Source organism: Diabrotica virgifera, chromosome 10, assembly GCF_917563875.1.
Source record: "Diabrotica virgifera virgifera chromosome 10, PGI_DIABVI_V3a".
Lineage (NCBI taxonomy): Eukaryota > Metazoa > Arthropoda > Insecta > Coleoptera > Chrysomelidae > Diabrotica > Diabrotica virgifera.
The window spans coordinates 122,652,344-122,664,167 of record NC_065452.1 but is presented as its reverse complement, the minus strand read 5'-3'; the positions used below and the strand labels follow the sequence as shown (position 1 = coordinate 122,664,167).

The window sequence follows — 11,824 nt, the reverse complement described above, 5'->3', positions numbered from 1 at the left end:
TTAAAGAAAAAAGTATACTATCTGAGAAATGAAAGTAACTTGAGGTAAAAAAAATGGTTAGTGGCAATAATTATTGATGAAATTATAAAAAAGGCAACAGGTGTTAAAAAAAGGGTTAGAATAATTGAGATAAAATATCCAATTCAAATTTCTACCATGAAATTATTTTCAATAAAAAAAATAACTACCTGATATTTTTTGCACACACCGTATATCCTATGTAATATATTATATAAAAGCCCTTACCGAATATTTACAGAACAATCCATGCATAAATGGAATAAAGGGTAACACATCCAAACAACGAATTTGTCACGCATAACAATAATCCTGAGGAGTAAGGAGTAACACCTATGTATAGGCAGATATCTATATAAATCCAAATAGTTCCTGTGATAGTGGTAAATGAACATGATGCTCCTTAATTTAGCTATTCCTTGACTCAAGCGCCAGCCACATACAGAATCTCTGATTGCACCAGCCGTTGACTTCCCCTCCAGGCTTGCTCCGCCACGCCTCTTGGCCTATCGTGACCCTCGCTTTAACTAAGACCCTCCCCGAACCGCCCAGGCCACGTCAGTGTCGGGCCAAAGACTGAAAGGTCACTAGTAGAGGCTAGAGTATTTCGTGGGTTTGACCTATCACCTCCAATGCGAAAATACGTGCTCTAAAATACTCAAACTCTTTACAGGTTGAGTATAGCAGTTTAACAGTATCTTCAACAAGGTCTCGAGTTACATATGTTTCGTGTTAAAGTGCAGTGTAAGTGAAGTTACAACTTTGCGGTGCATCGCCTAAAAGTCATGGCTCTTGTAGCCAGCTCCTGGCGAGAGACATCCTTAGGTAACCCGGTGAGCCTGAACTCTTTGCCCAACGGTTTGAATCCTTTACCTCAGACTAGTACTTTAACTCCTTTACCCACCAACATTAATCCTATTAATCTTGAAACATCCGATCCTTCGCTGATCAATCGACAAACGCCGTCACAAAACTCACAAAATAGTAATAACAGTGTAGATAAGAACCAGAACATTGAGTGTGTTGTGTGTGGGGACAAAAGTTCTGGTAAACACTACGGACAATTCACATGCGAAGGTACGTTTGCAATTATTTCATTGATTAAACACTCATCTATTTATATATAGCAATATATATTATATAAAGTATATATACGGTTATATAGGTATATAGGCCCTTATATACTACTACTCTTATATCTCTATATACTTACAAGTATATAAGCGATACATACTGTCACTACCTATATAATTCTGTTCATATATCACTATATACCATACCTATATAATATATATCTAGATATATATATATATATATATATATATATATATATATATATATATATATATATATATATATATATATATAATATATATATATATATATATATATATTATCTATATATACCTACCTATTACTTTAGTATTTATATACCTACCTATATAATATAAGAAATATGTACCTACCTACAGTCTGCAAGTCTGCACTTATATTTTTAAATATATTAAGTAGTACAATATAGACTATATACTTATCTAATACTGTACCTATATATACACATATATCTTTTATCCGATAGATATATAATATATACATACCTATATATATAGTATATATATCTTTAAAGAAAAGTATATATAAGTAAATATATAAGGGTGGAGAGAGTGGCAGCGACAAAGGCAGGAAGAGAGAGAGATAGACAGAGGGAGAAAGACGGGATACTAGTATTCATTGATCTGGTTGAATAGGTATATCAGAAGCTGTTTGATTTAGAGGTATTTACTGTGATTTTTTGACTTTTAAATTTTAACACGTCGTCTGTTGATGTTGTTAGACGAGGAAATCATTTTAAGTAGATGCACAAAAGATACCCAGCTAGAACGGTCTAAGTAAATCTTTATATACACACACATAGGTATATACCTACACATAATATACGCTATCTATATATTAATATATAGGTAGGTAGGTATAGATTGACATAGGAATATATTAATATATAGGTAGATATATATTAATAAAAAACTTAAAGAAAATTTACCTCGGTATGCTCGGTTACCCTATAGTAGTACCAGCTCTCTAAGAGACTCATGAATATTCTGCTCAGCCGGGTGCTAATGTTCGAGGTGTGGAATTTCATAAACAAGGGATCTACCTGATTTATGAAATAATCACTTGTTTATGTAATTTCACACTTCGGACAATAGGGCCCCGCTGAGCTGAATATTCATGATTCTTTTAGAGAGCTGGTACTACTATACCACGAGCTAGGTACTATCTTCGCATGAAACTTTTATTTTTTTACTCTTGACCACTTGACCAATGTCTCACATAAGAAATTATTGATGTTTAAAATAAAACAATAAAATCTGATAAAAATGTGGATATCCTTAGTATCTACATATATAATAGTACTATAGTTGATGATTTAAAAAATCTGTACTTGCTTAATACATATCTAATGTATTCTCCTTGCCCCTTCTAATTTATATGGAATATAAATGTGCTGAATCTGTAGAGCTTTGATTGTACGTACTGGTGCTTATAGTAGTACCAGCTAACTAAGAGACTCATTAATATTTAGCTCAGCGGGGTGCTATTACATAAACAAGGGATCTGAATATTAATGAGTCTCTTATGTAGATAGCTTGTACTACTACTAGATACTAGAGATATCAGAACCATATATCACGAAGGCTGAAGGAAGAATGGAATACATGAAATTTCTTTGGACAAAACATAGAACAATATTCTTACCTTACTTCATTTTCAAATACAGTGGCCTTAATCAAAAACATTTTTAATGAAAAATTTTCTAATTTTAAGTTAAATAAATATATTCAAAATATCAATACAAAAAGGTACCTACTCAAACAAAACACAAAACATTTTTGTCAAACGGCTGATATATACAGGATGGCCGGAAAAAACGAAACCAAGGCATCATCAGGAACTACGACAACATTTTGAAAAATCCAGTGACAGGTGAATTTTTGATTAAAGGGGGACACGGTTTTTCGATATGCTCGATTATTTGATAGGCAGTCGTTATTTGTTTCGATAGGCAGTCGTTGACTTAAATCTTCCAAACATACGGTGGTGTTCTATAAATTTTATTTTTGGGTGTTCCCAAAAAAAATCCAGGAGAGACAAAGCTGGGGACCGAGGAGGCCATTCGATGCTTGTTGATCATTTTCAATAGTATCAGTCCAGGTAGAAGTAATCACGTCTTCGAGTAATTGTAAATTCATTTTGCCAGTCAAATTGCCAGGTAAAAAAATTGTGACAATAAATAGACCACTATTTTCATAGTGGATTCATTGGAGAAAAAAGTAATAACTTCCTGCACTAAGAGTATCTTCTTCTTTAGCCCATTTCTATCCAACTTGGGACATAGGCTTTCCCCAAATTTTTCCATATTTGTCTGTCCTTTCCCTTTCCTAAGAGTATCTTATATGGATGGAATTTGTTCTTCTTGAAAATGGCTTGGACGCTAGTTCGGTTGATTCCAAATACAGCTGCTACTTGCCTCATACTTAACATGGAATCTAGTTGAATATGTTTTAATAGTGCAACTTCACTAGGTTAATTAACTACAGGCCCTTCAGTTTTTCGCTTTTTACTACGTACCTACATTCTCAGCTGCCTGAAATTTTTTACTAACTCAAAAAAAATTCTTCCTAAGTACCTACTGAAGGTATCTTGATGTCGTTCATTAAATTGCTGAGCTGTCATATTGGCACATCTATTGTTCATAAAATACAACGAAACGGTATTCTTCCCAGAATTGAATAAACCATGGTAATACATTTTCACAGACTACAAATTAATGCTTACAACTACTGATATTCACACGAGAATCCTTTAATTTCATGTTCTTTATGTGTTTATATCGTATAATTTATTTAGTGTGACAAATGTAACAAAAAACAAAAGTTGGGCCAAGAAAGAAATTAAAATCTAAACCAATGGCGTATTAAACCAACTATTTAAGCAGGTAAATACAATTTAAAGTTTAAAAATCTTTTTAAAAAAATAAAATAATAGACCGAATTAAAAAATTTAACGACTACTGTACAGGCTTTAATCCTATATCTTGTTTAACCTCCCCAGTGCCATTAAAAAATAATAATTCTTACCATATATCGCAATGGTGAAAGTAAAATAATAGAAAATACCGAAAAAATGTGTGTCCCCTTTTTATCAAAAGTTATTCTGTCCCTGCGCTGTTTTTTTTAAATTTTGTACTTTCGGATAATCCCTGTGTTTCGTTTTGGTCCAACCACCCTGTATATTTACAAAAAATAAGAGAAAGTATCTTAAATTTAGGAACAACATTTTCAACATGTTAATATAAAGACTGTGATATTCCTCACTTTAAGGATTACCTATTAATCTATGAAATCACAGTAAAATGATTAAAAGACAACTCGGCAACCGCCAAAATTTTGTTATCATTTGCTTGTTATAAATCCCCGAACCTTTCTATGCATATCTAACATTTAAAATATGAATACCCTCCCCGAGTGTCCTTAAAGACCGCACTAAAATACAGTAGAAACGAAAGCAGGGGTCATGAATCCTCACATATAATCGGATTAAAAACCTGCATCATTCACTTACTAAGCCGAAGACAGAATTTAGTAAGTGAATATCTACACAAAGTAAACACAAAGCTGAACATTGCACCCCTTCGCTGTAAAGGTCAGGCGTTAGTATTAACCCCTGTTCCACCAAACACCTATACGCTACTATTAGAAGTTTAACTCGAAACATCAACAAAACTCGTAGTGTTTATGCAACACTGTTATATGTTAGTGCCCTTTTCAGTTCTTATCGATCAACAGAGAAAAAAAGGCAAAAATTATTGAATTTTATTTCTTTAACGGCGAGTATTAGAAGATGCTGATAATACAATACTAATAGCAGAAAATATTAGAGATCTACAAAGAATTTTAGATAAAGTTGTTGCAACGAGTGAAGAATTTGGTCTGTCACTAAACATAAAGAAAACAAAATTCATGGTTATATCAAAGAAAAATACATATTAGAAACATCAATCTGCAATCTGCACGTAAATAATAAGACGATATAACGAGTTCAGAATTATAACTATTTAGGGACAAATATTAATGAAACAAACGATTATACCTACCAAAGAAATCAGAGCTATAATAGAAAAGGCTAGAAGTGCATTCAATAATATGAAACAAATATTACACTGGTAAACACACAGTTTGCTGCCGGAATTTTTTTTACTGTTTTTAAGTAATTTGGGTCTGCTGAATCCAAAAATGCCACCAGATTTGTTCCATCAGATCGTTTTCAGAAAATACGACAACAGATCACATTTCTAGCATATAGGGTAATTGAACGCAGCACCACCTACATATGTAGGTAGTGCTGCTACCCATGAAATAAACCAAATACGAATAAAAAGTAAGATATTTATTGTGCAATAATGTACATACTTACAAAAATCATCACACAATTCTGCCAAAAAAACTTAACTTTTCATCTAACATAACCGGCAGCGTCGCATCAAAAATATGTTATTCGACGTCACCTAAAAACTTCCTTTTATATTATTTTCTTGCAAAGACTTTAAAAGGACGGTCCCTTTGAAGACTTCAGCAGTAATCCGCAATCATGTGATAGCCCCATCTTCCTGATACCCCTATTCCATCGTTTTGATATCTTGGTGAAGGTTTTCTGGGAAACGGTCTAAGTGGCTGTGGAGATAATGAATTTTAATACTCATATGACAACCGTGTTTGTTAAAATTGTTGAGCATTTATTCCACTCTAATGCCCAATTGGTATACTTTCACATTTGTTGCCATTATGTAGAAGGACACACTTTAAACTTCGTTTGGAACTGTCTATAAAAAGATGCCAGTGATCTGGTGTAGACTCCGATACACCCATTTTTTCTAACAGTCCTTTAAAAAACCATATCATCTTGCTGAGAAAAAAAGGCAAAAGATCTTTTATCTCTATTACGGTAGTATGTAATTTTGGTGTCTGCGTGAAGAACATTCTTTTCTTTTAGTCTGGAGGTAAGCAACTCGGAAGAATCCTTTGGAAGGTTCAAATTTTTGATAAGATCGCTTAGCTCTTCCTGAGTAAAGCACTCAGGACATGTTGAATCCCCTTCAAAATCACTGTCATCTTCCGTCAAATCTATTAGTCTGCAGTTCGTCAAATAACGTTTCGGCATTATGCTCTGGTAACATAGGTAGACTGCTGAATATTGGAATGGGTATCTGCTCAAGCTGATGTGGAATTGGGCTTATTGCTGAATCCAGGTTAGGATATGTTCACGTATGTCGAATGTTACGATTAATGCCCTGCATATTCACAAGACAGAAATAGCAATCGTCAAAATGATTTTTTGGTTCCCTCCATACCATTGGAAAACCAAATTTAAACATTTTCGTTGTCCTTTCGTCCACTGTCGCAAGTTTTCAATACAAGTTTTGCACACTAGATGTGGAGCTCAGGATTTATCTTGATCTAAATGAACACCAAAATAGGCCCTTTTGTTAATTTGCCCATTTGTCTTAGAATTTGTTTTTAAACATATTGCAATTATAGTGGTGGAATATACAGAAATGTAAGAATATTTAAGTATTTGATAAGTATGTTATATCTCGGAAACTAGATCTGATACAAAGAAAAGGTTTGTATTTTTGGAATTAGCACAGATGAATTAACTAAAATCAGTTGATTTTTTTTCGGCAGCAAGACAAAATTTTTTTTGTTGGGCTGTGTTATGTTCTTAGTAGAGACCTCAGCCTAAATCTTAGGAAACGAGTACTAAAGTGTTACGTATTTTCTGCTTTTTTGTATGGTTTGGAGACATGGATTCTTAATAAACAATGTCTCTATAGATTGGAAGCATTTGAAAAGTGGACATATCGTAAAATGCTGAGAATCTCTTGTACAGACAGAATAACCAATGAAGAAATATCTTCAAGAAGAATAGAGAATAGCAGGGAGATACTGGATTTCATCAAAATAAAAAACTACAATATCTGGGTCATATAACACGTGCTGACAGATATGAATTCCTAAAATTAATAATGCAGGGAAAGATTCAAGGAAGGCGCAACATATTGTTATGATCTGCTTCTTATTAATTTTATATTAATTATTATTTATTTGATTAATTATTTAATTGTCGCAAATCATACATAAAAAATGAATAAAAAATCTCAGGGTGCCTTTCTATAATATCAAGAAAATGTCTAAATTATCTTACGTGATACTTATCTTCTCTCGTGGTTTCAGTATCTCTTAGTTGATCCTAATCGGGATAAAATAGGGAAAAGAAATAAAGCAAAATATAAAATAAACATACAGAATTGTCTTTTATTTATCAAAATCGATACTCTAAAAATCTATCAAATCTAAAACCTGTGGACACAGATGTCCGAATGAAATTTCTACCATTTAAATTTATTCTAGTTAAAAAAAACATTTTATCGGTTTGTTCCCGATGACTTTGGTACAACAAAATAAACAAAACCAAATTATGTATTCGCAAGATTAGCTATACTCCCTATTTACTTTCTGAAATATTGGAATTTTTATTCCTACGCTTTTTACTCAAAATTTTAGTTTCCGAACATAAAAATATCTTTCACATAAGTTGACTGACCTTTTGCTTCACTCACTCTGATGTCTTCTCGTGACCCAAAACAGCTCTCCCTCGTTGACTATGTTAAAGGCTACTCATCAAAGCCCTCTCCGTTCTCCAGCTTCAAAACTATCAGCATACCAGCACCAATTCTCCAACGAGCCAAAGCCTCTTTTGACCAGTACTCGATTCACACAAACTCCAAAAATTCTCTGCTCTCCTTCTCACAATAATACAGAATCAAAGAGGTATTTCGTCTCAATTTGATCTGTCTCTCGTTCCACTTTTCAGCACTATCCTCCACTATCAAAAAGCCACTGGTACTTGCTAACTATCTATTCACGAAAACGTCGAACTGCTCCTCAGCGATGCCAATAACATAATGCCTTCTTTTTCAAATTCACTCAACATTCAAACCACTTTTCCCCTTCCAAATTGCCAAGAATCAGAAACATTTCTCTTTTCCATTCGACAAACAAACAGTCATTTTCAAAATTATTCCGACCATCCTAATTACTTTCGGGGAACTCTACAACATTTACTCGGGGTGAAACAAAGATATTAAAATTCCAAACTTTCTTTTAAACCATTTTTCTAGAAAATGAAATTACCTCTACCTGTGGATTCTATAGTTCCCGTAATAAACAATCTTTTTCCATTTTAAACCTAAATACATCGTTCTTTTCACTTTAATTATTCTCACAAAAGTCTTTAATGGTTCATCGGAAAGCTCATAAAAAAAGAAATCCACTTACATCCAAACTAAATTCTAATAAATATTTACAGATCAATATACAGGGTATATCAAATTTATGTGCCCGCGTTATTTAAAAAAAAATTAATTTAATTTTTATTTTGCCTTTGATTGATAAAATTGAAAACACAATAATATGTAGATGAAAAATATGCTGGTGGAGAAATCTCAGAGAATGGTTTGGATGCAGCTCAACTGAAATCTTTCGGGCTGTAGTGTCAAAAGTTAGAATAGTCAACCTTCGTCGTGGAGATGGCACGAAAAGAAGAAGACCGGCGAGTGGTTCACAAATATTCGTACCTATATTATTCTTTGATCATATTCATTCTGGATGTTTTTTGTAAATTTTGATATCAAAAACATTTCTACCATATAATGGTATGAGGTGTAAGGTTTATGTACTTTTTAACAAATTTCTTCCATTCTTTGCGGTTTCGTGTCAACATCCTTACTTCTGTCTAATGTTGCCCAAAATCAGCCTTGATCTTGCAGTCTTCTTGCCAAGACCAAGACTACCTTTAGCAAGACCAAGACCAAGACTGACCGTGGAAGATTTGAGCAAGAACACGACTAAGCCTTCGAGACTCTTGGATCTTGCAGTTAGGACTGAGTGTCGTTTTATGGAGTATAGTAGTCGGGTATATGCTTAGAGTCTTTATGAGACGTAAAAAAATATGTAAAAAAAAATTGGAAAATTGGACTTATGCGCATTACGAACGATACCATAAACATACATAACGAATCAAAATACCCATTAAAAGAACACTTGACACATTTGACACGTACTCAGAGGTCATAATTAGAATGTAAAAATAAAATATTTTGTATAATATTCTTTCCCAACAGACGACTTCTTCGCTCTGAAATTAATTAATCGTATCGAAACTTTTTAAAAATATGTCACCTTAGCTGATAAAAAATATAATAAGGTTAGCATACCTACTGTTAAGGACACCCACTCAACCTATATGATCCTGTATACTTCTACCATTGACCATTTCTAAATCCACGTTGTGATAAGTCTATATGCCATTGTTCTTAATCGTTTGTTTATTATTTTATATTTGAGGTTATAAACCTTGTTGATAATATAAATTTTAAGCAATAATTGTATTTTGAAGAATAACCTAACGTGGTCCCTCCCAAAACATTTATATTTCACAGTATACGACTCTATTTATGACCTTATAACTTATAACTCGAGATAACGTACAATAACACTGGTCAACATGGAAAAATGAACAGACACTCTGATGGGTGTTCTTAACTAATTTTGGGTCGCTGAACTCGAATATGACCTCCGTTTTTTTCCATCACCCTTTATTTTTCCGCTCCCCCCTATTCTTGCCAAAATAGTGGTGAAATAGGTAAATTTCGTTTAATTTGCTCATTTCGTCGCGATAAATGCCAACTTATAGATTAAAATTACAGTAAAATAATGATTAAGATTATGCCCAACGATAAACGTAATTGGGGATCCGAGGGGGCGAAAAAAGGGGAAGAAAGTTGTATTTTTCTGAAAAAAACGTAAAAAATCAGCATTTTTCAGTATTTTTTTTGGAAAAAAAGCGACATTACAGGCCTTTTGCCATTTTTTACACCTTCCCACTACCCCTTTGCACCTTCCTATCTCTCTTTTTCACCCCCCCCCCTTCTCTCTTTTACACTACTTGAATTCGCAAGCAAGCACCTGTCAGTTGCAGTGAGCGTGTTGTTCGAGACAGACTGTCTCGAAGTTTTTAAAAGTGAGGTGTTTGCGTTTAGCACACGTGTTTTTTTTTCTGTGCTTCAAGTACATTTCTTTGTAAAGTTTTTGGAGTTACAATGCCGCGTTTTTGTAAGAATGATGTGAATTCTTTCTGTTATATTTGTGGAGAAGTAACTTTTAAGAATCAAAGGAGACCTTTAAATAATATATTTCGAAAAGCTTATGAGCATTATTTCGGTTGCAAATTCGGGGATCAAGACAAGCCATGGGCCCCAAAATTATGTTGCAATAGTTGTTACACTAATTTAAGTTCGTGGTTACGTGGGAAATCACGTCAGATGTCCTTCGCTGTACCAATGGTCTGGCGTGAGCCCACTTCTCATGCCGAGAACTGTTATTTTTTTATGACGAAAATATCTGGATTTTCGCGAAAATCGAAACGTACCATCACTTATCCGAATATCCCTTCGGCAATTAGACCCGTGGAACATAGTAATATGCTGCCTGTTCCCATACCACCCGTAAACTACACCCTAGATGACGAAGAATCAGCAACTGAACAGAATGCGTCACCACTGGAAGAGGAGACCTCACATGGGAGCCAAGATGGAGACTACACGCCTAACGGTTCGAACAAACCACAACTTTTTACTCAGGAGGAATTGAACGACTTAGTTCGCGATTTAGACCTGCCTAAAATAAAAGCTGAGCTTCTTGGTTCACGACTTCAGCAGAAAAATCTCCTGCAGAATGATAACAATATTACGTTTTTCAGAAAAAGAAATTCCGCCTTCATTTCTTTTTTCTCGCGAGATGATGATGATGAAGATTTAATTAGCTGTAACAACATTGCAGGACTAATGACTGAGCTAAAAATACCATACGTATCTGAAAACTGGAGACTTTTTATTGATTCCTCAAAAGCTAGTTTAAAAGCGGTTTTACTTAATAATGGAAAGGATCTACCATCGGTCCCTGTTGCCTATGCAACCAGTATGAAGGAAACATATGACAATCTAAGAAAAATTTTGGAAAAAATTAGTTACGATCATCATCAATGGAATGTTTGTGCTGACCTCAAAGTAGTGGCAATATTAACTGGATTGCAAGCTGGATACACTAAATTTTGTTGCTTTCTTTGTGAATGGGACAGCCGTGCTAAAGATCAACATTATGTGCGAAAAGACTGGCCCTTGCGCGTGAATAATATTCCCGGTTGTAAAAACATCGCTTTTGTGCCTTAGTAGACAAAAAAAAATCATTATACCTCCACTTCACATTAAGCTGGGCCTTTTTAAACAATTCGTTAAGGCTCTAAATAGGTAAAGGATTCTTATACCTGAAGCAAAAATTTCCGCATATAAGTGATGCCAAAATCAAAGAAGGCGTATTTGTGGGACCCCAGATTAAACAGTTATTTGATGACGATGCTTTCTCCAACAGTTTGTCAAGAAAAGAGAAAAGAGCCTGGGAATCTTTTGTTTTTGTTTGTCGCAATTTTCTTGGAAACAACAGGTCAGATGACTATCAACAACGAATTGATGAGCTACTTAAATCTTACAAGGCTTTAGGTTGCAATATGTCATTGAAAGTCCATTTTCTCCACTCCCACCTGAGTTTTTTCCCGGAAAATTGTGGAACCGTTTCGGACGAGCATGGTGAAAGATTTCATCAGCAGATTGCCCAAATGGAGAAGAGATACG

General features: G+C 34.1%; 1 protein-coding gene across 4 annotated transcripts in view; it reads left to right on the top strand.

Moving 5' to 3' along the window:
• The first annotated feature begins 587 nt into the window (after positions 1–587).
• LOC114333023 (steroid receptor seven-up, isoforms B/C) overlaps positions 588–11,824 on the top strand; it is a 347,066-nt gene continuing 335,829 nt past the window's right edge. Inside the window, exon 1 of one of the 4 annotated variants that reach the window (XM_050663346.1) lies at positions 588–1,095. In XM_050663346.1, coding sequence (XP_050519303.1) covers positions 804–1,095 — 292 coding nt within the window. In that variant the 5' untranslated portion in view covers positions 588–803. Of the gene's footprint in view, positions 1,096–1,772; positions 1,794–11,824 lie in introns of those variants that run through there. The other 3 variants (XM_050663347.1, XM_050663348.1, XM_050663349.1) reach the window with 3 other exon arrangements.